Source organism: Castor canadensis, chromosome 7 (genome assembly GCF_047511655.1).
Source record: "Castor canadensis chromosome 7, mCasCan1.hap1v2, whole genome shotgun sequence".
NCBI lineage: Eukaryota > Metazoa > Chordata > Mammalia > Rodentia > Castoridae > Castor > Castor canadensis.
In genome coordinates this window covers 106692179-106716170 of record NC_133392.1, presented here as the reverse complement: position 1 = coordinate 106716170, position 23992 = coordinate 106692179, and the positions used below count along the sequence as shown (strand labels likewise).

The following is a 23992-nucleotide window of genomic DNA, read 5'->3' as shown; positions in this document are numbered from 1 at the left end:
CAATATCCATTCTTTTTGCAATCTGTAGCACAGAAGAGAGTAATTTAAAACAAAACTGTCTACAATGTATGCATGCATACCTAAAAGCTAATCAGTTAATGTTTTCTCTCTGTTTTTGGTCAGGTGACTGCATAGTGTTTAAATGTAATTAAAAAGAAGAGGCAACACATTATAACCCCCCAACATTATTCCATAATCTCACTTTCAGTCAATATTATATTTGTAAGTAATTTAGGCTCTGTTTTAAAAAAAATCAGCCACTACTATGTGCATTTGCATTGATGTTACATAAGCTTTTAATATATAACTTAATCTCTTTGAATATATAACTTAATCTCTGAGATGCTATTTGGTTGAGAGGCCTCAGTTGATTAGACATAGGTGTTCTCATTGCAAAATCAGAAACATAGTAATTGCTATATTACATGGAATAAAGTATGGAATAAAAAAGGTAAAGTTCATGAATTTGAAAATATTTAAGCAGTTCCACATATACAAAACCCTTCTATATACTCCTAGATGATAGTCCCTGATTTAAGAAAATGCTTGGTTTGACATTTAGTAATTAAGCCTTTTTGTCTAGTCTCAGCAGAGCTATGTACAAACCAGACTTTGGTTTTTAAGTGTTAAAAAATGGAGCAGATAGCTACCAGAATACACCTTTACAGTAGGAGTAAGAAGCAGTTTAATAAGTCTACATTCATTTCCTATTTAGTTGCTAAATATTTAAAGAATTTTTAGAGAAATTACTTGCTCAATTCAGTGCTTTCTATAAAACATTGCAAAATTGTGTGCACCTGCAAGTTAAACCATAATGTATAACAGGCTCAAAGTGAACAGAATTTGATTGCAGACCTGAAGCTGGATTTCTTGGTTTTGTCACTAGAAACATATTTTGGTAGAATATGCTCAGAATTTTTTGAACAGTCCATGAAAGGTGACAGGGATATTAATTTCCACTTCAGCCCTGGCAACTTCACTCAAGTCCTTGGCATTCAGAATCAGGAGATAGGCAGGCTTTTGTCCTGCCCCAGGGCTCACCACCACACTCAGAACTACACCTGTTAATCAGAAGTAAATGAGGCAGTTTTGAATTTCAAAGATCCACGGACTGTAGATTAAATGTCATTGAAATAATATAGGAGGTATTACATTGACCAAGAAAAGCTTTTGACTTGATTTCTTGTTCTGACTTTTCTACCACTTGAATGCATGACCACTGTAAAGGGGCCTTTTAAACAGTTCTTTCCTGTACTATAAGCTCTAGGAAGGGGACTACCATGTCTGGGTTGCTCACTGCTATACCCAATATTCTACTATGGTGACTACCAACCACCATATGCTCATTAAATAGTTAACGAATGAATGGATTGATGTTCTTACTTGTAACAAAAGAATATAACACTTGTTGTACCTACTGCCCAAAAGTTGTAATTCTTATATGAAAATGTATACTAAAAGACTTTAAAAGAAGCAAGGTATATTATATCTAAATTTCCAAGATCTACATGGAAACTGACTTCCTTCAAACAAAACAAGAGGACAGGTAGAGTGGCTCAAGCAGTAGAGTACCTGCCTAGGAAGTATGGGGCCTAGGAAGTATGGGGCCCTAAGTACAAACCCCAATACCACAAAAAAAAAAAACCCAAAACAAAAAGCAAAAGCAAAAAATGAGAACAAACCTTTTGCACTTTTATCTGAATGGGTAAAATATATAAAATTATTTGGCATAAGATGGCCCCATGATTATTTATCTCAATCTTCTGTAGCTTCCCATATTCGAATCCCAGAGAGTGGGCTCTATCCCCCTGTCCCAACTAATTAACCATCAATTAAGACTTATGCTTTATAATTGAGTTGTTCTACTAGTGGAGTGGCTTTGGATCCCTTTCCAGCTCCAGCTTACTAAAAGAACAAATCAAAACTAGAGTCATACAGCTGCATGCTCATTCTTTATCTTTTAGAATGTACCAGTTCCCTTCTTAGAACTACATCCTTTTCAAAACTGTGTCTTGGTCAGGAAAAGCAAACCCCTGGAATTCCCGATGCTATGCTTTCTCCTTCTCTCCTCATCCTGAGCTCCACCATTATGACACCAAATGGTGGTTTAGCATTTTTCTATTAGCAGTCTACAATACCTGATCTTAAGATGAAGCTTATTTTCAAAGACATTTAAATTCTCTACTGCTGCCCCATCTATAGTGTTAAGAATCATTTTTGAACATTAGGGAATTATCAGCATCACTCCTCTCCCAATGAACTAGCACATAGAAATCCAGTAAAAAGAGAGTGTTCAGACACATCCATTGCTTTCATTACCATCATCTTCTTCCAAGGCATCTGGGTGAGAAACAAAGATGGGTTCTGAGGGGTATGAATCCGGCTCTTGCCACACCCAAGTTTCTTTAGTTTTGACATTCAGTTTACAGAGCTGCTTGTAAGAAACAGAAATCAGTGCATCGGTCACTGTGCGTTATTTGACGAGCATATGACTTAAAGAACTGTCCCAATGTTAGTTACGTGGATTAATTACCCTGTCTGGAACAAAGTGATTCAAGCCAAGTCCGTATGTGTACGTATATGGTTTCCCTCCATACTTCCGGTAATTGATTTGCGGAAACTCGAATGCTACAAAATAGAGCACACACTTAGGAAAACCCAGCTAATCTCTTTGAGTAGGACATTTGTTCCCTTCCAAGTGAGAAACTCTAGATCAGCTCACCTTGCCGAGGCCCTGAAAAGAGCACCTCGGGTTCCAACCAGATGGTCTCGTCACTGCACAGAATTGCTGTAGCAGTTGTGTTGGGGAGTGTCACTAAATTCTTGCCTGTGTTAGCCTAAGAAAGAAAATCACAGGACCCTCAGTGAGCAGGAAAAAAAACTTTAAGCAGCCATAAATGCAGTCATCCCAGCTTTTGTCTCCTGAGCTTTTCTTAGGTTGCCATGTAGGGAGAAGCACTGCAGGAAACCAGAGATAAGGGAATCCTGGAAGGCAAGGGCAAGCTGTCTGCTTGTGCCAGCCACTGGCAGAGGACCACAGGGGAAGGCACATGATCCCTTAGGCCTTTAGTTTTTTCACCTGTAAAATGGAGAAAATTCAGAACTCTGAGGAAGGACCTCTGCAAGCACATAAATGAATGAATGAATGAATGAATAAATAAATAAATAAATTTCTTCAGAACAACAAATATACAAACTGCTTGAGTGATAAAAGTTCTAATCTCTTGCAATAGGATATATTTTGGGTTTTATATATATGTATATAATATATATACATAAATGTATATTTACATATATATAAAATATATATAATATATATAGTATATAAAAATATATATACAATACATTAAAAAATATATAATATATACATATTTGCAGAAACTCGAATGCTACAAAATAGAGCACACACTTAGGAAAACCCAGCTAATCTCTTTGAGTAGGACATTTGTTCCCTTCCAAGTGAGAAACTCTAGATCAGCTCACCTTGGTGAGGCCAAATATATATATATATATATATATAAAACCCATGCAGTTATGTTGTCAAAAAGAAAAGTATAGCTGGGTGCTGGTGGCTCAGGCCTGTAACCTTAGCTACTTGTGAAGCTGAGATTAAGAGGATTGCTGTTCAGACCAGCCCAGGCAAATAGTTCATGAGACACCGTCTCCAAAACAACCAGAACAAAATGGACTGAGGGTGTGGTAGAGTGCTTGCTTTGCAAGCAGGAAGCTCTGAGTCCCACCAAATTTTATACACACAAACACACACACACACAAACACACACACACCTATACACTCACACACACACCACTGGGCCAGATAAAACATTTATCTCATACACACATGTGTGGGCATGCACACACATACAAGATTCTTCAGAGTATTTTATGAAAACAGAGGAAGGGGGATCAGACGTGTGAAGGGTAGGTTGGTTGAGATTTTAATAGAGTGTCCTTTTTGTAAAAGTGGCACTTAAGATAAAGCTCCTAGAAGTCAAAGAAATCAGCAGTACATTCAAGTAGAGAACAAAGAGAGCAGGGCCCGAGGAAGGAGATGCTGAAGGTGCTTGAGGAACATCAAAGAAACAAGGTGGTGGCAGTTCATTGAGTAAGGGGAAAAAGGAGAGTTGCATAGAGTTCTTGGGTGTAGGTTATATAGAGGCTTATAGATCAGTATGAAGACTTGGACTTTCTCTGTGAAAGAGTGATAGGAATCTATTGGAGGGTTTTGAGCAGAGGAGAGATAGGCTATGATTTATTTTTAAAAGAATCACTCTGGCTTCTATCTTGAGTTTACTGTTGGGTGTAGGGGATATGCAAGAATGAAACCAGTTTGTCTTATACTAGTCTAACCCAAAGAAAATGGTTTCAGCTAGACTGGTAGCACTGGAGTCACTGAGGCATAAGAAACAGAGTCAAGACTATTTCTTGATGGGTAGGATTTTAAAGTAAAAGGACCATCATATATAGCACCATGCTGTGTGCTGGTGACTCACACCTATAATCCTAACTACTCAGGAGACAGAGATCAGGAGAATCGCGGTTCAAAGCCAACCCTGGGAAAATAATCTGTGACATCCTACCTTGAAAAACACCCATCACAAAAAAAGGGCTGGTGGAGTGGCTCAAGGTGTAGGCCCTGAGTTCAAGTCCCAGAACCGGACAAAAAAAAAAGCATAGCACCATGGTGTTTGGTTATAACAATTTAAAATTGTCATTTTCACAGCAAAGATTAGAACTGCTGAGGTGCTGCAGTTGAGGAAGATGAGAAGGTCAGGTTTTGTGTTATTGAATTTAAGATGTCTGGGATACTAAATGGAGATGTGGAGTTGGCAGTAGGTCATAAGAACCTTGAGTTTAAGGAGATGTGAGAAATGAAAATGTGGGCTATTTCAGAACATCTGTCTGTGGAAGGGGGTGAGTATGCAAATCGATGGTAGGGGAGCCACGGACTGAGTTCTGGTACCCTCCAACACGAGGAAGCAGGTAAGGGTAGTTGGTTGGGGCAAAAGAAATTGAGAAGATTTTGTAAGAGTTTGATGTGAATGATACATTGAAGAGGGTAGGGAGAGGATGATCTATCAGAAAAGGGAAAAATTGTGAGAGTGATATCTCCGAGTGGGTGAGGGAGGATGGGAGAGATTAGCTCTGGACAGGAAAATGGATAATTTGGTACATGTGTGCAGATGCTGGTGGGTGGACAGATATGGTAGTAGGAGTCTGTGGTTGTCTTTGTATTTCTTTCATTTGTTTCAGAGGAAAAGGAAGTATAATCATCATCTACATATGAGTGTCAAGGTGGGAGGTGTAAAAGTTTGAGGAGAGAAGGGTGTGGAATATTTAATTAGCAAAGTGAGGCAGTAAATGAAGTTTGGAAATGCAGCAGTAAGGTTTGTGGTCATACATTTAAAATTGCACTGATTAACATGATTGTGTGTTTGTAGCACGTAAGTTTGGACTCAGAGGTACAGAGACATGGAGTGAGCGGATAGTCTAATTTAACTTGGGTTATGTTTTTGATAAATGAGTTTGATATAGTAAGAAAGAAATGAAAGGGGGGTATCATAATTACTGAGCATGTAAATTGAATTGAGTGAGGAAGGAAGGTAAGTTCTTTAAAGGAGTGAGGGATAGTGAGAATGTATATACTCAATGGATTGGAAGATCAGGGTAAGAATTGCAAGTAGGCCAAGTGATAGTGACAGACAAATGGTGGCAGTCAGAGTATGTAATAGATGAAACTGAAATTATGGAAGAAACTAACAAGGTCAAGGGTCTAACTGTGGGGAGTGAACTTTGGGTAGTGAAAGCTGAGACAGGAAAAGACAAGACCAGTGGAAGAGGTCAAGGAACCGAAAAGTCATGGTGTCGCCTATAATGCATACATGGGAATCTTACTTTATACTCACATTCACATTTTTTACACATCAATGACTACATTATCACAGTTCCGTAACATTACTAGATTGTGAAACAAATATTTGAACAAGATGTTTAGGCACTAAATCATTCAGGCATATTTGTTTTCAAATAATTTTTCATGACCCAAACCTATTGAGCGATGCAGGACTTATGGGTTGCCTTGGTGTTGAGAGAGGAGACATTGTGCCCAGAAATAGTGTGGTCGCATAAGGTAAGCCCAAGACAGAAAAATATATCCATATTGCCTTGGATGAGCAAAGGCTATGAGGGAGAAGATAATGAGCTTTGAACATTTTACCATGTGATAACGATCTGCTTTGAACCATACATCTACATCCACAAATAACATTAATTTTAAAACATGAGTAAAGCCTGCTTCTTTTCCTAGGAAGCTTGAAGATAGACAACTAGAAAAGTATCAAAATCACTACATTCAGTAAATGCATACTGTTACCAGTCATGAGACTGTTTTATAAGTACTGAAAGTATAACCGTGAACAAAATTGACATAAGTTTCATTGGTCTTACATTCTAGTGAAGTTAAGTCTTACATTCTAGTGAAGTTAAGTCAGCCATAAACATACTGAATTCAAGAAATTTATAGGCATACATTGAAATCTGTATGAAGTAAGGTATAGGAGATGAACTGGGAAGAAAGTGACATTGAGCCAGGAGCTAGAGGAAGTGGTGGTTAGCAGATGACAATTCTTAGGATTGCATATATGGATATGTATACATACCATTGGCTGTATGAGTAATTGAAGAATTTAAAGCAGGGGAACTTTAAGGGTGAATGGAGGAAGCAATGATATGGAAACAATACGAGGAACACAGAACCCTATCTCAACTCCAAGGCCACTGGTACAGGGCCATACCCTCCAGGAGAACAGATTCTTCTGGAAGTTGCTGCTGGGGAGACTGGTATCCTTGAGAAAGAGCCAGAATTTGGTTAAAGAAAGAGAAGAGAACATTCCAAGGCAAGGTATAAGTTTTTCCTTTTTTTTTGTGGTGGCAGACTATGAATTAAGAGTAAATAGTAGAAAATTTTCAGTATAGGGAAGGAATGGGAGGTAGAAAGAGAAGGAGACTCTGATTTTGGAGTTTCTAGGGACTTAGGGCTTATGCTGGGAAGAAGTGTGTTTGTTCACATATTTATATAAATTTATACACCTAGGTGCAAATGTCTGTCAAAAATATTATTTATATGGTTTTAAGTTGAATTTATTGTTTTGTCTTGAGTTTTATTAAATTTGGTTTTAATATGAAAATCTGTAACATTATTTTGTTTTCCTTAACAAACGAGATCCTGCTTTTGCTTCCCTTTTTTATTTTATTTTTTTTAAAAAAAATAGATGCATTTACCCTTTGACTCAGAAACCTCCCTACTAAGAATCTGTCCTATGGATACATCTGCACATAAAAGAAATAACATACATATAATAAAGTTATTTTTTGTGACATCATTTGTAATAGCCAAAGATTGGAAACAATTCTGTTGCCCAGCAGTGAAGGATCGAGTAAATAAACTGGGGTATGTTCACTAAGAGAATATTGTGTACTTTCAAAAAGCAGTGTATACCGTATGCCACAATACACATTGCTAAATGAAAAAAGCAAGGTATGAAAACTTGCTGTGGATATAGAAAGTAGAGAACGGATATAGAAAGTTCCTTTTCATGTAAAAGAATGAGAAATAGTAATTATATACACATTCGTGCTTTTATTTCCTCATACTTGCACGTGCAAAGGAGAAGAAAGATAACAAAATTATGCACAGGAAGTGAGGGAAAATAGGATGGAGTGGATGGAGAGAGAGGATGGAGTAAGACTTTCCAGTGTATTCCTTTCTATATTGTTTTGATTTTTTTGACCATGTAAATATACCACCTTTCCAAAAATAATAAATATTGAAAGATACTATCATTATCATAACCAGTAAATTAAAACCTCACTCATTTTGCACTTTTTTCCTATCCTTCTCTCGATCTGTTTATTGGACTTCCATCCCCTAGTTAATGACTTTTCTATTTTCCCTTTCACTGCCTTTGAAAGTGTGAACTCAGTAACTGCTCTCACATGCTCACTGTCTGCTCACTTTAGTGGTTGAAAACCAATTTCTGCCCCTCTCTCTACTCTCTGGCCCGAACAATGTATGCACATATAAATAAATAAAGAAAGAAAAAAAATCACCACATCTAGAGCTTGGTTCTTAGTCTTCATCCTTTTCAACCTGTCTATAGTGATGGGCACTACTAACCTCCTCTCCTGCCCTGAGCTGGGTAGCATTTGCTCTCTCAGTGGTGATATGGCTCTGGTGGCATTTTCTATTTCTTCTTTTGGCTCTTTATTCTTCTACTTTCTGTACATGGGAGTTTCCTGAATTTTGTGGTTGGCTATTGTTTTTTCTCTCTTGATAGTCCCTGGCTATTAAATTCCTCATTTAAAAATAAGCAGTCTCATCTATTATTATATATTTGATCATCACTTCAATACCAACAACTATCAGCTTTTCTTCTGTTCAAAAACCTTCACTGTCTCCCAATTACCTGTCTAGAAAAATACAAACAATGTTGACCATACATTTAGAAAAATACTTCCTTTTTCCTTATTTTGGAACATGGTTATTTAAATAATCCTTTTTTAAACTTCCTTAAAGATGATTGTGATTTTGTCATTACTAGTGAAGTAAGAGTTTACCAAAATCAACTGGCTTAACCAGTTCAGACATGTCATCAACTACATACCTCCTAAGAGAAAGAAAGAGAGTGCGTACAGCACCTGACTGGTCACTTTCCAGGGCCTCTTCTGAGCTCCTGGCTACACATCTCTTGAAAATTTCTGTTGCAATGACCAGTCAGTACTTTCAAGTACGCAATAAATCTTTTTCTTCTTCTTACAGATCAGGTCCTCTTACTTTTGGGATCTAGTTCCCACACAACTGCTCAGGTCAGAAATCTGGAAGTCATTTTGAAATCCTTCACAGGCAACTAGATGCAAAGTCTTGTGCTCCTACCTCCTAAACATTTCTCAACTTTGTACCTTCCTTTATCTCTTGGTTGCTTTTTTCTTTATTCAGATATTTATTGTCTTTCATGTACCCCATTGCATGTGTGCTTGAAGAGAGCTTCCAGCCTTTAGCCTCACCATCATGACACTGCCAGAGTGAGCTTTCAACACATTGCCCACACTTGACCCCTCACCATTCATCTATTACCCAAAAGGTGATAAAGCCCCTCAGAATTTATCATTCCAAACCATCTTTCCAGTTCATGTGGTCAATACCCATTTCCCCTGTGCTCCCAAAGAATTAGCAACAGTGACTACATTTCCATATTGTCTTGCTTTTTAAACTCAGGGCCTTTGTAGAAGCTCCTTTGTCTACCTGTATTCCCCAACCTCATCTTCCTCCTCCTTTCTCTGTAGTCACAGAACTTATACACTTGCTTAAGAGCAGTAGCATCTGGTTCTAAATTGGGTTATTTTCTACTATGTCCAATCAATGCCTTTGGTTCAATGTTTTACATTCCATGTAGCTGCCTCAACTCCTTTTGTGAAACCAGGGAGGATAGACAGAAAGAGAGTGTATGTGCATGTATTTATATGTGAAATTTCTACTTTTCTTGGTTTTGACTGGCATTTCCATAAAAAGTACAGATGTTACTGTGATTATTCTGAAAACAGAGTCATTGGAGGCAGCAATGAAAAAGTAAAAGTAAAGAGATGACTGTGTTGGGGCTTAGAAAACAATTCCCCAAATATGTACTTTGAACTTAAATTGAGAACCCTTGGGGAGGTCTTTCTCCAAAATTCCCTGATTTACTTGAGGATCAGCTCCACCAAATAGAAACACAATTGCCTTCAAATGTTCTCACTGAAATTCCACTTCCCAAGGAAGATTACATTTGTATCACAGAGGAAGAGACTGAAGCCCAAACCTAGAGCCCAGAGGAACTTTGTTTCTGGCCATTGTCTGTTCTACAGGCTCATTCATTTTTCCAGAATCATTCCTCTTCCTCTACAAGTGTCTATAGCTCTATAGACACTTTCTATGCTTTCCTCTTACATATGAAGAAATTATTTAAGTCTCAATCTGCTGGACTTTCGAGTTTCAGAGTTTTGTAGGACTCCTATGTACATGCACATGTTAACAAATTTCTATGCCTTTTCTTCTATAACTATTTCTATTGTCAGTTTGTTTCAGTTACTAAACCATCAGGAAAAATTTGAACATCCTTGCAGTTGCCTAATGCAATTAATGATTTCTGACCTCTAGTAATATTTTCAGATTTATAGAAAACCAAAATAGTAGACTGATTTCTGTGGAAGGGTACTTTCTGATGCTTCATGTCTCCAGACTTGAAAGTTCCTTAAGGTACCTATATTATTGACAGATTCAGGGGGTCTGCACTCTTCACTAGAAAACCATGCTTCTGGAAGAATTTTGAACTGAGAGAGCAGCAGATTCAGAATCAGGAAACCTGGCTCTTTTCCTGTTCTACTGCCATTGGCTTTTGCTAAATTATACCATTCTTCTGAGTCTCAGTTTCCTCATTTGTAAAACAAGGGAAGTTCCATTAGTTTATTTTTAAGGCTTCTTCTAGCCCTGAAATCTCAAGAGTTTATATATAATCATGAAGGAATCTCAATTCCTGAGAGAGATGAAACATCTTGATGATATTTGACATCTGTGTAGAAATGGTTACCTTGTCAATGTTCAAAGGAAGCACATATCTTCTAACTTCAGGTTGTGGAGCCTTTCTGGCATTTTTTTTCACCTCTTCCCAGTTTTCTCGTAAATTGGCTAAATATAAGTAATTATAAACAAATTCAAATCTGTAAAAATGAGAAATATGAATAGAATTACAAATTTTTGTTGTTGCTGTTATTTTACCTTTTGAGACACAGCTCAGTTGGCCTCAAACTGGGATCCTCCTGCCTCAGCCTCCCAAGTTCTGGTATTGAAGGCATGTATTGCCATACCTGGACAATTAAATATTATTTGAGAGAGATGATCCATGTCTTTAAAAAGGCTATGAGTCTGCCTGTTCTTTGATTCACAACCCAGACTGCTGTTTTTCAATGGGCACGTTAGACTCATTTCTTCCTGCCTACTTGTATGAAAAAAAAGAAACTTGCCCTATGGATTTGTTTCAATAATGGCAGCCTTATATACTTTCTGTTCTACTCCTCTGTTTCCATTCCATTTGTGTCTTTAGAGGTAAATATCTTTTTAGTGACTTGACTAATATGAAAACATCATGCCTGTTTCTCCCAGTCCAGTACAGAGTGAGGGGGTTCAATGCCCCCTAGAGATTGTGTCAAGTTTAAGTCAAGTATAAATTTACTTCTCTGGTCACAGAACCTTTTATTTTTGGGTCTGCTTCATGGACCCAATTGGTTTTCAATCATTAACCATGATCTGATGCTCAGTTTGTGTTCCCAATTCCCTAAAATCCCTACTGCTCTTTCAGTGACATATGTGACTTTTGCATATCGCTAGCTTTCTAAAGAAGGATTCAGATTAAACATTGACAGGACATCTCTGAAAAAGCCTTGTAGTTTAGAAGCAACTGGAGATGCAACATTTACCCAATGTCCTTTCTTACCCTTTCCAGCAACAGAGATCCACAATGAGAAATTCATTGTCTTCATATGTGTTAATGTGATGGAAGAGATTGAAAGAAGAGGTCCTGTATTTATTATTAAGGTACTTTCTTCTTTTTTTGTCAGCAATATGAAGCCAAACCTTTGGGAAGTAAGGAAAATATTTTGATGCATTTAAAAAGTCTACTTTATGAACCATACCTTCTTCCAAGTCACAAACTTGACACATAAATCGATCTTACCCCCATGGTTTCATTGGACTCAAAACAGTCCATGTAGTTGGCTCCCCAAAGACTCCATGAAGAAAGGAACTTGAACAGGTTGATTTTGACTGGTGTCTCCACAAAAACAATATAGTTGGGAGTCAGACCAAAACTGTTCAGAAACACAAATTGGCTTTGTGAATGGAAGGGCTGATTCTCAAGCTACAGGGATGCACACACACACACACAGACACACATACACACAGTATGCTTAATTACATGAATCAACAGTGCCTTCATGAAATTAGTTATGTTTAAACTTGTTTTTTTTTGCAAGACTGTCAAGATCAGGATTGTTATCAAAGGTAGGCAAAACAGATCTTTAAGCATCAGTTTTCCTGAAAAGTAGTAGCAGGCCTTCAAGTTACCTATGGACGTAAGATGGCTTGAATCGGTCACTGCAGGGAAATTGTACAACAACCTCTGATTTGCTTATTGGATCTTCCTTATCTGAAATAAAGTGGTTTTAAAAATCTTTGGAAGAGCCTCTTATTTTTAAATACAAAACATTTATAATAGCTCATATAAGCAAAGAAACACATTTTCAGATATTTTTCTTTCAGAGCTTATCTTTACTTTCTCAGTCATTGGCATATCTTAGTGAAATTTCATGTGAAATTGCAATCACCCAGGAAAATCCACAGTGCAGCAGATTTGGAAAAGTGCACTCAAATAGAATGTGGGAGAGTGTTATAAAGTCACATCCTGCAACAAACTGAGATGGGTTTTAAGTCAGAGGAGTCAGGCAAATGTTTAGTATAGTCAAAATGCCTTTTATAGGATCTTAAGATGTCTAAAAATTGTGGTGTAGATGAGTTTATGTCAACAGCCCTGCACAGTAATTCCTATGTATGTTAAAGTTAGTGCAAAGCCATTGACCCTCAAACCTTGGTGTGCATCAGAAAAATCCCATAAATGACTTCTTAAAATACTGATTGTGGCTCCACTCCCAGAATTCAGTTTGCCTAAGGTGGGGCTTAGGCTTTCTATTCCTAACAGTTTTCCAAGATAATTACTCTGGCCCAGGGGCTACATTTCTATAACTATACTAAGCAATACTAAACGAAAATCCTTATGAATTCAAATAATTCTTTAATCAAGATGGTTATCCATAAACCTGGCAATGAAAGAAGGTGAATGGAGACGTCTTGAATACTTTCTCTTCTGTTTTAATTCTTTTCTTAGACTTGTTTTTAGTTTTGGGGAATTAAACACAAAGAGTACACTTTCATATATCTAGGTGTGTGTATATACATATGTTGTTATGCACACACAGATGTTTATTTAATTTACTTTTGCTCAGCACATGAATAAGTGCTTAATAAATGTTTGCTGAGTCTGGTGTAGCGATACACACCTGTGATCCCAGCACTTGGGAGACTGAGACAGAAGAACCTACATTTGATAGCAGCTTAGACTACATAATGAGACCCTATCTCAAAAAAACCTTAGATACAAATAAACAAATAAATAATCAAAAAAGAAAGCATTTATTGGGTTTAAAGCTAAGTTGGATATGACCAAATCCATCTAGACACTAGATCTTGTAATGTTGTGGAACAGAACTTGACCACTTACTTTCTGTATTTTTCAGGATGTCATCCCTTGCTGTGATGCCTTTGGGCATTAGTCTTCTGGTAGGGTAAGGATGAGATCAATTGTCCAAGAGTAACTTAACTATGCATATAATGCTATTCTGGAATTTTGATCTGGAAGCCTGTATTTACAGTAACTTTCACAATATAAATACTTCTTTTCTGGAGAGGAAAGGTTGGTAAACTCACCTGCTTGCAGTGGAGGAATCCTTACTATATTGTAGGCAATTGAAAAGTTTTTCCCAAAGCAATTACCAATGTTGTAAACAGTGCCATCACTTTCAATGTGGGGGTGAGCAGTGGCTCCATTGACTGAGACATACTTGCAAAGATCAACCTACAGAAGGAGAGCAAATGTCGTCCATAGTAAGGGGAAGACCATTCCACTGTTCACAGTGGAAACAGACCAGTAACAAAGCCACCCCATAGCTTCACATTTCCAACTAAAGCACCGTGCTGGAACACAGAGGCAGTTCAGAGTCTGATAATGATTAGAGACTCAACTTCCACTCTTCTCTAAGTGATCTACGCACACTTGAATATGCTTACACACGTGACAACAAGAAAGGAGTGGAGAGTACATATTAATACTTAGTAAATAATGTGTTGAGAATTATGTCACCTTCTAATATTCAGAACCCTTGTCAAGGACTATTTTTTGCTTCATATTTCTACTGCCACTGCGTTTATAACTCTGATCTCTTTCTGTTTTAAAATTTATTTTAACTGATACATTAAAAACATAAAAATGTACATATTTCCCTGGTACCCTGTGACGTTTCAATACATATGTACATTGAGTAATGCTTAAATCAGTTAAGTATATCTGTCCACTAATCTTCAAAATTTCTTTATGTCAAAAACATTCAAAATCCTTTCTTTTAGCCTTTTGAAATACAGTAGACCCTTGGTCTCTGCAGGTGTATGTTTCTAAGGAGACTACCATTAAGGAAATATTGCAAATCCTCAGGATGTATAGTTTAGTGCTGTACTGCAGATGCTTGATTCATTTTTTCCATAATGCCACCCAACTTCAACTAAAGACATGCTGCTTTTCAACAAATCTAAAACTTTCACCTTATCACTTAAATTAAGCACACCAACTTTTACCTTGCTTTTGGGACACCATTTCCTTTTTTGAGAGGCATACTTTCAAAAAATTAAGTGCAGGGAAACAGTCAACAGGTTAATCATAACTGACAACCATGCAGGGCTGACTGAGAGTTTCTCTGCATCAGCTGAGCTGCTTAATGTGAATACAGGAATTTAGAAGTTTTGTTTTTGAAATTTTTAGTTTTTACAATTTATTATATTTTGACCACGCTTGGTCAAAGCCATGCATAATAAATCCCAAAATAATATGGGCTTATTGCATATACTACATTAGTGTTATCCATAGTCTTGAATTCCATTATTGGTCTCCTAGCTATTCTTTATCTCTGTTGTCCTCCCATTCATCCTCACCTTGCTTCTCAGTTAAACATCCTAAAAGTATAGCTCTCCTTATACCATTTCTTTGAGCAAAGACTTTCAGTAGCTTCCCATTAGCTAAACAATTTTAGTTCATAATTTTAGCCCATTATTAAGCTTTCGGTTTCACTCTACACTTTGTCCCTCGATTACCCTTGACATTACATACTCTAGACAACTAATTCTCAATTGAGAGTGTTATTGCCCCTTACTGGGAGATCTGGATATGTAAGAGACATTTTGGGCTTGTATAATGATTGAAGACATTCCTGGTATTTAGTGGATGAGGTCAAGAACACCAAACCTCTGCAACATTGAGTCATCTCTTGTCCAAGGTTGCTAGTGCCACCAGTGAGAAACACCGCAAATCTAGCCGAGAGATCATTCTTGTTTCCATGAACACTTCCTTTTTTTTCCCCCACCTCTATGCCTTTGATCATGTTATCCCCTCCATCTAAAATGTCATTTTGCTAAACTCACTGATGTCTTACTTTAAAAAAAATCTAGCTCAAATACAAGTCTTTTGAACATTCGTTGATCTGCCATTTCCACATCCAACTACTGTGAGGGTAATCTCTTATCTGTGCTTTCTTAGGTTTTCCTTAAAGGGCTCATCACATTTCTGTCCTGTTATAGTTGTATATCTCTTTGATTTCCCCATTTAGATGTTAAGCTTCCTAAAGACAAGAGCAATGGTTGCAAGTATGTGTCAATAAATATTGAATGAAATTGTGAGTTTATTTTAAAGAATATAGCACTGAGTTGCCTAAATTCTCAGAAAAATTAGTGACCTTCTAATATAACTAATATTTTGGTCCATGTCATTTCATTTTAAGATATTAATTTATTTCTAATAAGAAATATCTATAAGAAGAGGCAAATTGGTGCAACATATTTGCCTAGAATTTTAAATAGCAGGGCTTTCAATATTGATAGCTATAATTTTTTGAACACCTAGTGTGTATCTGATCCATGCTAGCCTATAAAAGCCTTGAAAGTCAAGCACCATGTTGTCTTACTCATTTTATATCTCATGTGCCTGAAAAGTGCTCAATAAATATTTGTGTTATGTATGAATTAATGAATGAAAGAGTATGCTAGGCATTTCGTGTGCTTTCCTCTCATCTTTATAAGTGTTTTAAAATGTCATAGATGAAGAAAGAAATTTTGTCCTATGTTACATAGCTAGTAGTTGGTGACAAGCAACAATTTGAAACCTAATATGGCTCCTGCATTCTTTCCATCAAACTGTACAGTTAATTCTGAGTTCCAAAGTTTAAAATCTTTAGCAATGTCACCAAAGCACCATGTCCTACCTGCTTAATTGTCTCCAAAGTCTCTGGATTAATTTTTGTAATGAAGTTAGTCTCTGTGCAGGCATAATAATCTTCCCCCACCGGGTAGATATTTACAAGGGCATTGTCGGTAACCTCCACTCCTCGGAAATAAGAAAAGAACCTGCAGAAGCAAATGAGTTTTTCAGTTCAGTAGCTTTCAAGCTATGAGAGAAAAAGGGCTTCAATGTAAAATGTCTTTAATAACATGTAGTTTGGTTTCAGTAACCAACCTGGAAAATATATTCTTGCAGGGATCTGGGAAAGCACAGGTGCCAAATTCTGTTATGACAATCCTTTTCTCAGTCATTGCCCGGACATAAGCATCAGTGCGGATGAACCTGAAGGACATTGAAACATGGCAAAGGGCCAGACAAGAGCCATCAGTGCAGTCCAAGTGGAGCTTAGAATGGTCATTCAATATGTTTTCATCATGGCAGGATCATAAGGCCACAATGTAAAGAATAAAGAGTATTGTTAGTCCTCTTTCTTAGAGTAACCATGGGAGAAAAGAGACAATGTGCCCCAAGCTTAAATTTAGTCCTTTAAACCTTTCAGTGACACATAAAGGACTTCAGGTTCAGAGAAAGGTAAGCGATTGGCATATGAGGCTAACCTTTGGTAGAATGCAAATTGGCCAGTCAAAACAATTGAACTTTCCATATCATTCCACATTGACCCATGGGTGGCTTACCTAGGACTCCTCACACTCTGTAGCCTGTAATCTATCATGTAATACAGTGTGCTGAATTATATTCCTTTCAATTTCCCTTATACCTCTTGTTTTTTGCTTCAGTTTTGGTGACTATTTTGCCATACTTTAAAAATTGATATTCTTGAATTCTATCTCTTGCATTGGAAGATCTGCTGAACCACATCCCAGACTAGCTGGCAAATGTTGACTAGGATTTTTTACATTGAGAACAAATTTAACTCAGATTTTATTCCTTAGAAGCCACATGAAAGCTTTATCCAAACTCTAACATTTGCTCTCATAGCTAAAGTTTTGCTTGGCATGACCTGCTTCTCTTCTGTCACAGTCCAAGTTATCCTGACTATTTCAAGTTTCCATTTACTCCTCCTTTTGATGTTTCCTAAAAATGCGTAAAATTTGTAGTGATCAACAAAACCACAACCAGCCTTGAAAATTAAGTAAGAGACAAAGTATTTTTTCGTGGTGCTTTTTGGGCTTATTAGAATGATGGCTTGGGCCTGCAAACCTTTTAGTAATAACCTCTTGTTTTTAGAAAACTCTTTCTGATTATCTCTATGACATATGTGGTACTTCCCTTTTTTGTGGTACCTCTCTCTCCTTTCCTGTCCTTTCTGATTATAAAAAATGAAGAGAATCAAGATATCCAGTAGTATAATAATAATAATTATAGTAAAAACTGTAACAACAACTTTGTTATTGCTGAGTGCTTTATAGGTGCTAGACACTGTGCTCTGGTAATAAATCCATCAAGTAGACTCTATTATCTCCTCAATTTACTGATTAAAAAAACCCCCACACATCAAGAATTAGAGGTTAACATGTAGCTAGAGGTTACCAATCGAGTCAAGTGGTGGCTGGTGAATGTAGGATTTGAAACCAGGCATATGACCCCAAGGCCCTAGTTCTTGGCTGATTTATTATCTCATGGTAGGGTTACCAGGGGTCTATGTAGACACCTTGGCCCAGATAGATTCTGAGAAAGACGTAGGTATAGAGGTCCCCTTTTGGGTTCAGTAGGTTCAAAGGTACATGGGAGGGGGAGCTGAGCCAGGCCCCTTTGAGGAGAGAGGAGGACTGAGCACTCCCTTACCTTCTATGGTATGTGACATGTCCTTCTTTAAAGTCAAACTTGTGCAGGAGGGCTTGCCCATCAAACAGGTGGTAAAATGGCTCAGCTCCGACTTCAAAGAGTCCTGGCCCACATCGAAGGAGACTGCCAGTAAGCCAGAGGGGGATCCTGCCTGGGATGGAATGAGACACAGAGCATGGCTTCTTATTGCTACCCTTGGGCTGAGCTCATTCCTCATAACTTGGAGTGATTGTACTAGCATCCCAATTGGGCATCCTCTTCTGGATTTCATTCCCAGAGCACATGCTGGACAGCACTTACAAGGGTCTCCTTTCACTAGGAGACCAGATGGTGGGAAGTGTGCCAGTCCCAGAGTCAGAATGATGGGATGGAAGAAGTGAGGAGAAAGCATCTTAGGTGAATGGGAGTCTCCATCTAACAGGGTCTCCAATACCAATCCATCTGCCTCTTTGCCATTTTACTTTAAAAAAGAATTTCAAATTTCTTAATGTACTTTGATGGATTGAAGGGTAGAAGGATGGAATATGGGAAAGGATAAAGACACTTTAAAAAGTGTATCTATAGAAGAAACTGTTCAAATGACCTTTGAAATCTAGAACTTCATCCCTCCTAGGGTGTGAATCAAGATATCCTATGCAAGTTCACCTGGTATAGTAGAAAGTACATAGAGCTGGGTGTCAGAAGCTGGATTCTAGGTCAGGATGTGCCACATGTCCTCCTGGGGTTTTGGTTTCTTCATATGCAAAATGACAGGTATCCAAGATAGTCCTTAAGGACTTACAGCTTTCACAGTCAGGTTTTGTGCCCTGTTATCTTTTGCAAAGGACAGTATTTGGCAGTGTTTGCTTAATCCTTACCAGGATTTTTTTTAAATGGATTATTTCCTATAGCTCAATTTGAGTAGCCTTTCTGATATGAGGTAAAATCTTGGACAGTTTACCTAAAAGCACAAGGCTGACTTTTTCCTGATGCCAGATTGTTAGCATCAGCATCTAGTTGAGAAAGAGATTTTGCCTCATCATCTTCTGTGTTGCAGAGGAAGAAGTTGGGAAGAGAGAGACCGCCCAGGCACTGACCATTCCCATGACACCATGTTACACCCAGCAGGGAGACTATATGGATCAAGTGGTGTCTTTGGACAAGAATGATGTTAGTGATAGTAACTTCCATCTGTGTCTGATACTGGGTGAATCATTCCATTTATATTACCTCATTTAATCTTTACAACATCCCCATGACATAAGTTTTGGGTTTCAGTAGGTGAAGGGATTGAAGTTCAGAAAGCTTAAGTAACTTATAAGATTTAAGTAATTTGTAATATCCACCATGCTTGAGCATGGTGAATATTAAAGCTGGCACTACTATGTCTGCCAGTCTCAAGAAACAACACTCTTCTAAAATAATGCACATAAAGTTCACCACCCTTTAATGTAATATTCCCAAATGATTTCCACTACACCCTCATTTATTTACACCCTGGTGAGACAGACACATTGAGCTAGGCACAGTCAGTTTGAAGATGACAAAAGTCATTAAGGAATTCCAGTTAGGTAGCACTTGGCTACGTTAGAGAAGTGAAATGACAGTAAATCCACAAGGAAACGGGTTCTTGTTGTAAAAACCCTGAATCTTCAGATTCCCTTCCTTGCAGCCCATAGAGGGAGCTAGTACTGAGAGATGCCAGTGAATATGAAGCCAGAGAAGAAAGACCTCAGCAGAAAAGAAGATGACTCCAAATGTGCTAATACCAACCTGTGACATGAGCTGTTAGTGGCGAAGACAGTTCCTCCACAGTTTCAAACAGCTTCTTGTAACCACCAGCAGGGTGCTCAACTCTGAAATGGTGGGATAATGAGGAAGAAGCCTAGATGATGCTCTCAGAAGCCCAGGGAGACAGAGGCAGTGCTCCAGGAATGTAGGTGCTTCTGGCTCGATCCCAGTGTGCTACTGCCAGTCAGGTCTTAGCCAGGGAGCACACAGGGCAGAAACAAAGTGTTCTCAGGGAAGGAAAGGGGCCCCAGCACCAATCTCTTTCTTTCACATCAGTAGGAATGACTTTTTTTTTAATGTCAGTGGTCACGTTGGACTTAATCCTACCCTCTGCAGTTTTCTCATATTCCTGAAGTCAAATCAACTGATCCTTCTGCTGTCACTTGTCTTCCTGAGCTTTGAGGCTGCGAAAGGTCTTTCCCAAGAAGCACCCTATCCCAGCTGAGTATGTCACTGACTTTCTCACTTTTTGCATTTTATAAGTTTTTAGAGTGGGAGTTCTGATTAGATTTTCTAATTATTATTATTTTGTGTATGTGTGTGTGTGTGGTACTGAGATCTGAGGTTTGAATTCAGGGGTTTGTGCTACGTAGGCAGATACTCTACCATTTGAGTCACATCCTCAGCCCCTATATTTCCTAATTATAATAATTACTTTTAATTAATCACTACTATGGGCCACATGCTGTAAAAAGAACTTTGCATAGTAATAACTCATTTAAATCTCACAACAACACAATGGGATAAGCAATAGTTATAGTAGTCTACATATGGAATAACCTTGAAAAAATTAAGTAAAATGACTTAAGTTATTTGCTTACAGTCACACAGTTAGGAAATGACTAGGCGAGAAGTGGCATCATGGACCAGGTGCCAGCGGCTCACGTCTATAATCCTAGCTACTTGGGAGGCTGAGATTGGAAGGATCAGCCTGAACAAATAGTTACCAAAACTCCAAATCCAAAATAACCAGAGCAAAATGTACTGGAGGGGCTCAAGTGGTAGAGAGCCTACTTTTTGAGTGCCTGCTTTGTAAGTGGGAAGCCCTTAGTTCAAACCCTGGTCCCCCTCGCCCCCCATACATACAAAAAATGGAGCCATAGTTTGTCAGATATCTCTATGCTCACAGCTGCTTCCAAGCCCCAATGTAAATCTCACCATCACTTGGATTTAAAGTTTCTACATTTACTTAATATAGGAAGAAATGGCTCCCTCCAGACCTATGGGTCTTCTTTGAACAGATCATCAATCAACATTATTTTTTCAGGAGCTCTGGTAATACCCCATTCATCATCTAATGCCATCACTAAGGCATTATAAAAAGTCTCCCAAGGATACTTACTGGATAGACATTTTCTCCCAGTGGAGGATCAAGAACCAGCTGTGGAATGAGAAAGCAAGTCCTTGGTTAGGGGCTTTTGTATGTCTTCTAAGTCTCCCTAAAAGGAGTTACGGCTTTGGGAAGCCTTCTCTACCCCCTCAGCTGAGGGAGGGGGAAACAGAAGTGGCTTTCAGCACTTCTGATGCTGGAGTATTATTTGGACTTTCTGTTTCCATAACAGTTTTTTGGCTGTCTTTCAGAGACCTCAATCCTTCCCAAGAAGAATGAGAAGTAGATTAAAAAGAAAGAAGCCATGTGGGAGTGGCTTATCAAGCCTGAGCTGGTCTGAGTCACCCCACTGGAACCTGGTACCATTCTTTGGCACACACTTTCCTCTACCACTTCTGTGCCCTTATGCCTTCATTCATTTATTCACTCACTTTGGTAGGGTAACAGGAAAGTAACAAAGTATATGGTAAAATTTGGTTAGTGCTAAGATTGGAGAGGTAGGGAGTGTTGTGAAAGTGTATTCTAACCCCTCTACCCCCCCAGCTGCCATACTGGTACCATTCACTATCCAAATTCTTCCAATGAGATTGAAGACATTATTTATTTATTCATTTTTGATTTGCTGAGGATGAAACTCTTTTCCTTTCCTTGCTTGTCACTAATGTTTGGCTCTCTAACTCACCTTCCTGTCTACTGGTATCTGTTCTTCACTTACAGAGCATATAACACAATTTCACTTAGATTTCCTTACTCCTATTAAGTCCCAATTGTTACTGAGCACAGACATGTACTCAGTGGAGTGCTTGGGAAACAGACAAGATGTAGACTATACCAGCTTCAGCTTTCACATTTTCAAGAAAGTAATGAATAACTTTAAATTTAATAAGTGATTCTGACTACTTACCCTAGAGCTGGTCTTCAGCAAATTATATAAGAATTAATCGAGTGCTCCTTAAGATAGATAAGAGGAATGTACTTTCCCAGCTTGCCTGTACTGATGGCAAAGGTCTACGAGCAGGAACTCACCAATCAGACAGTAGCAGAGGTATGGTGGTAATGCCCAATGTCCAACATCAGTGGTGTTTTTACTCATCCATGGTAGTCCTGGTGTCTGTACTCTCTACAGGGGAACCTAGGGATTAATACTAGCCAGGTAGCCTCCAAGCTCCATTGTTTAACTATCTCAGAGATTCTGTTAGTTACCTAATATTTACAATGTTTGTGCATTGCTTTAATTAAGTGCAGTTGGTCTCATTGTTTGCAACTAAGGGTCAAGCTCTATAAAAATAATGGTGGTATAAGATAATGTATACACTGGAAGAATGTCTATGTTGCTATTAAGAGGTCCCAGAAGAGAGAGCAAATATCTACACTGAGAATAAAAGAATATATAAAAGTTAAATAGTCAAAGGACAAGTTGAAGAGTTTTTTGGCACAGCTTAAAGTTTCAAAGTAAGGGTAATGTAGGGAACGAGCAAGTGGTGAAACTAGATTAGAGGTAGTCTGGGGTGGGATTTTGTAGAAACTTGAAGAAATCAAGACCCATGTTATGAAGAGAAGGAGATCACTGAAATGTTTTATTCATGAGTGACATGATCTGACTTGCACTTTATTAAGCATTTGTATTATGAGTAATATATAGGAATGGGAGATTTAGGCAAGACAAATTAGAGGGAGGCACAGATCAAACAAGAGAGTAGGAGGATGCCCTGGAGATGGATATAAAAGGTCAGATTGAAGTGTATTTTAGAGAAGGCCTGATCAACCTTTGTGGGTAGCAAATGTGTTGGAGAAATAAAAGGCATAAAAAGGGTGGTTTTAGGAATGCAGAGAAAGTAGTTTTATTTATTAAAGGCAGAAACCACTAGGAGGTGTAATTATCTGGGGTCCTCATAGGGAGGCAGAATGAGTCAGAATCTGAGGATGGACTGGGTGTGGATGAGGAAAGATGGACAAGACATTGCTAGTAAAGGATGCAAAGTGAGAGAAGACAGAGGTGGGCAGTTTGGAAGAGCATGTTAGAAGGACTTTCTATCTTCTGAACCATTTTTGCTAGATTTCAATTTCTAAGGAGAGTCTTTTTCTTGAGTAGAAGTGTGAGTCATATGGTGCTACTTACATACACTTAGTCCCTGAAGAGAAATTCTAGGAATACTAGAGTCCAGCTGTTTTTCTCCACTTTCACCTCTCCTCCTTCCATTACAAGGGATCAAATGAGAAGGTTTTTTTTCCTGAAAGTCTATACTAGCTGAGTGACAGGGCATTAAAAAAACCTGCACTTTATGCTGAAGATCCCTTCCTGGGAGATGAAAATCGTCTTCCTGGTGCTCCTGCAAGCCCCCAAAGACTTGCTTAGGTATTTTTATGTTGCCTTTGGTGTTCTGGGCTGAAGTCACAATGTTTAAATACACAAGCTGGTTTTCATGATTTTTTGTGTTGTTTTGTATCTTTAGTATCCTTTATGTTTCTACCTACATAGATACCAGATGTCAGCTCCTTGAGGAATATTTCTTTTAAAAGTATAAATCATGGGAAATCATTCTTGGAAGGCACATAGACTGAAAGACCATGAGTTGTCAAGTTCGTATGCATGGATAAATTCAACATGAAAACTAATTTTTGAGAATTAAACCTCATTGAATCCTGAGTTCTTTAGTTATAAGGAGGGAAAATATGTGAAAGCATTTGTTAGCCAAAAGTATTTCCCACTATTATTAAGTAGTGCTTGCCAGTGTCCCGTCTCGGGAAGTTTAATTTCATGTGTGATCTTTTAACTAATAACTCCTGCCTTAAGGGTAGCCCATTTTCCTCTATTCCACCATTGGTGCGCAGTTAATGATTGGCTATGCTACATCCTTTAAAAGCATCATTTGGGCTTATTTGTTTCTAAATTCCTAAATGG

General features: G+C 38.1%; 1 protein-coding gene across 1 annotated transcript; it reads right to left on the bottom strand.

Annotated features, from left to right (window-relative positions):
* Positions 1–909: 909 nt before the first annotated feature.
* Positions 910–21113, bottom strand: Rpe65 (retinoid isomerohydrolase RPE65). The gene is made up of 14 exons (XM_020183084.2): positions 21103–21113; positions 19743–19825; positions 17991–18141; positions 16419–16526; positions 16168–16309; positions 13571–13718; positions 12155–12236; positions 11766–11898; positions 11526–11665; positions 10623–10752; positions 2723–2837; positions 2534–2628; positions 2320–2431; positions 910–1061 (listed from the first exon to the last, which is right to left on the bottom strand). The coding sequence occupies exons 1-14, from the start codon at positions 21111–21113 to the stop codon at positions 910–912; spliced, it is 1602 nt and encodes a 533-aa protein (XP_020038673.1).
* Positions 21114–23992: the final 2879 nt, after the last annotated feature.

Coding starts and splice junctions, on each gene's coding strand:
- Rpe65 (XM_020183084.2), bottom strand. Junction 16,310..16,418: donor TGCAAGAATATATTTTCCAG/GTTGGTTACTGA, acceptor TTGCTTCTGCAG/GTTCTTTTCTTATTTCCGAG. Junction 12,237..13,570: donor GATTCCTCCACTGCAAGCAG/GTGAGTTTACCA, acceptor ACTTTATTTCAG/ATAAGGAAGATCCAATAAGC.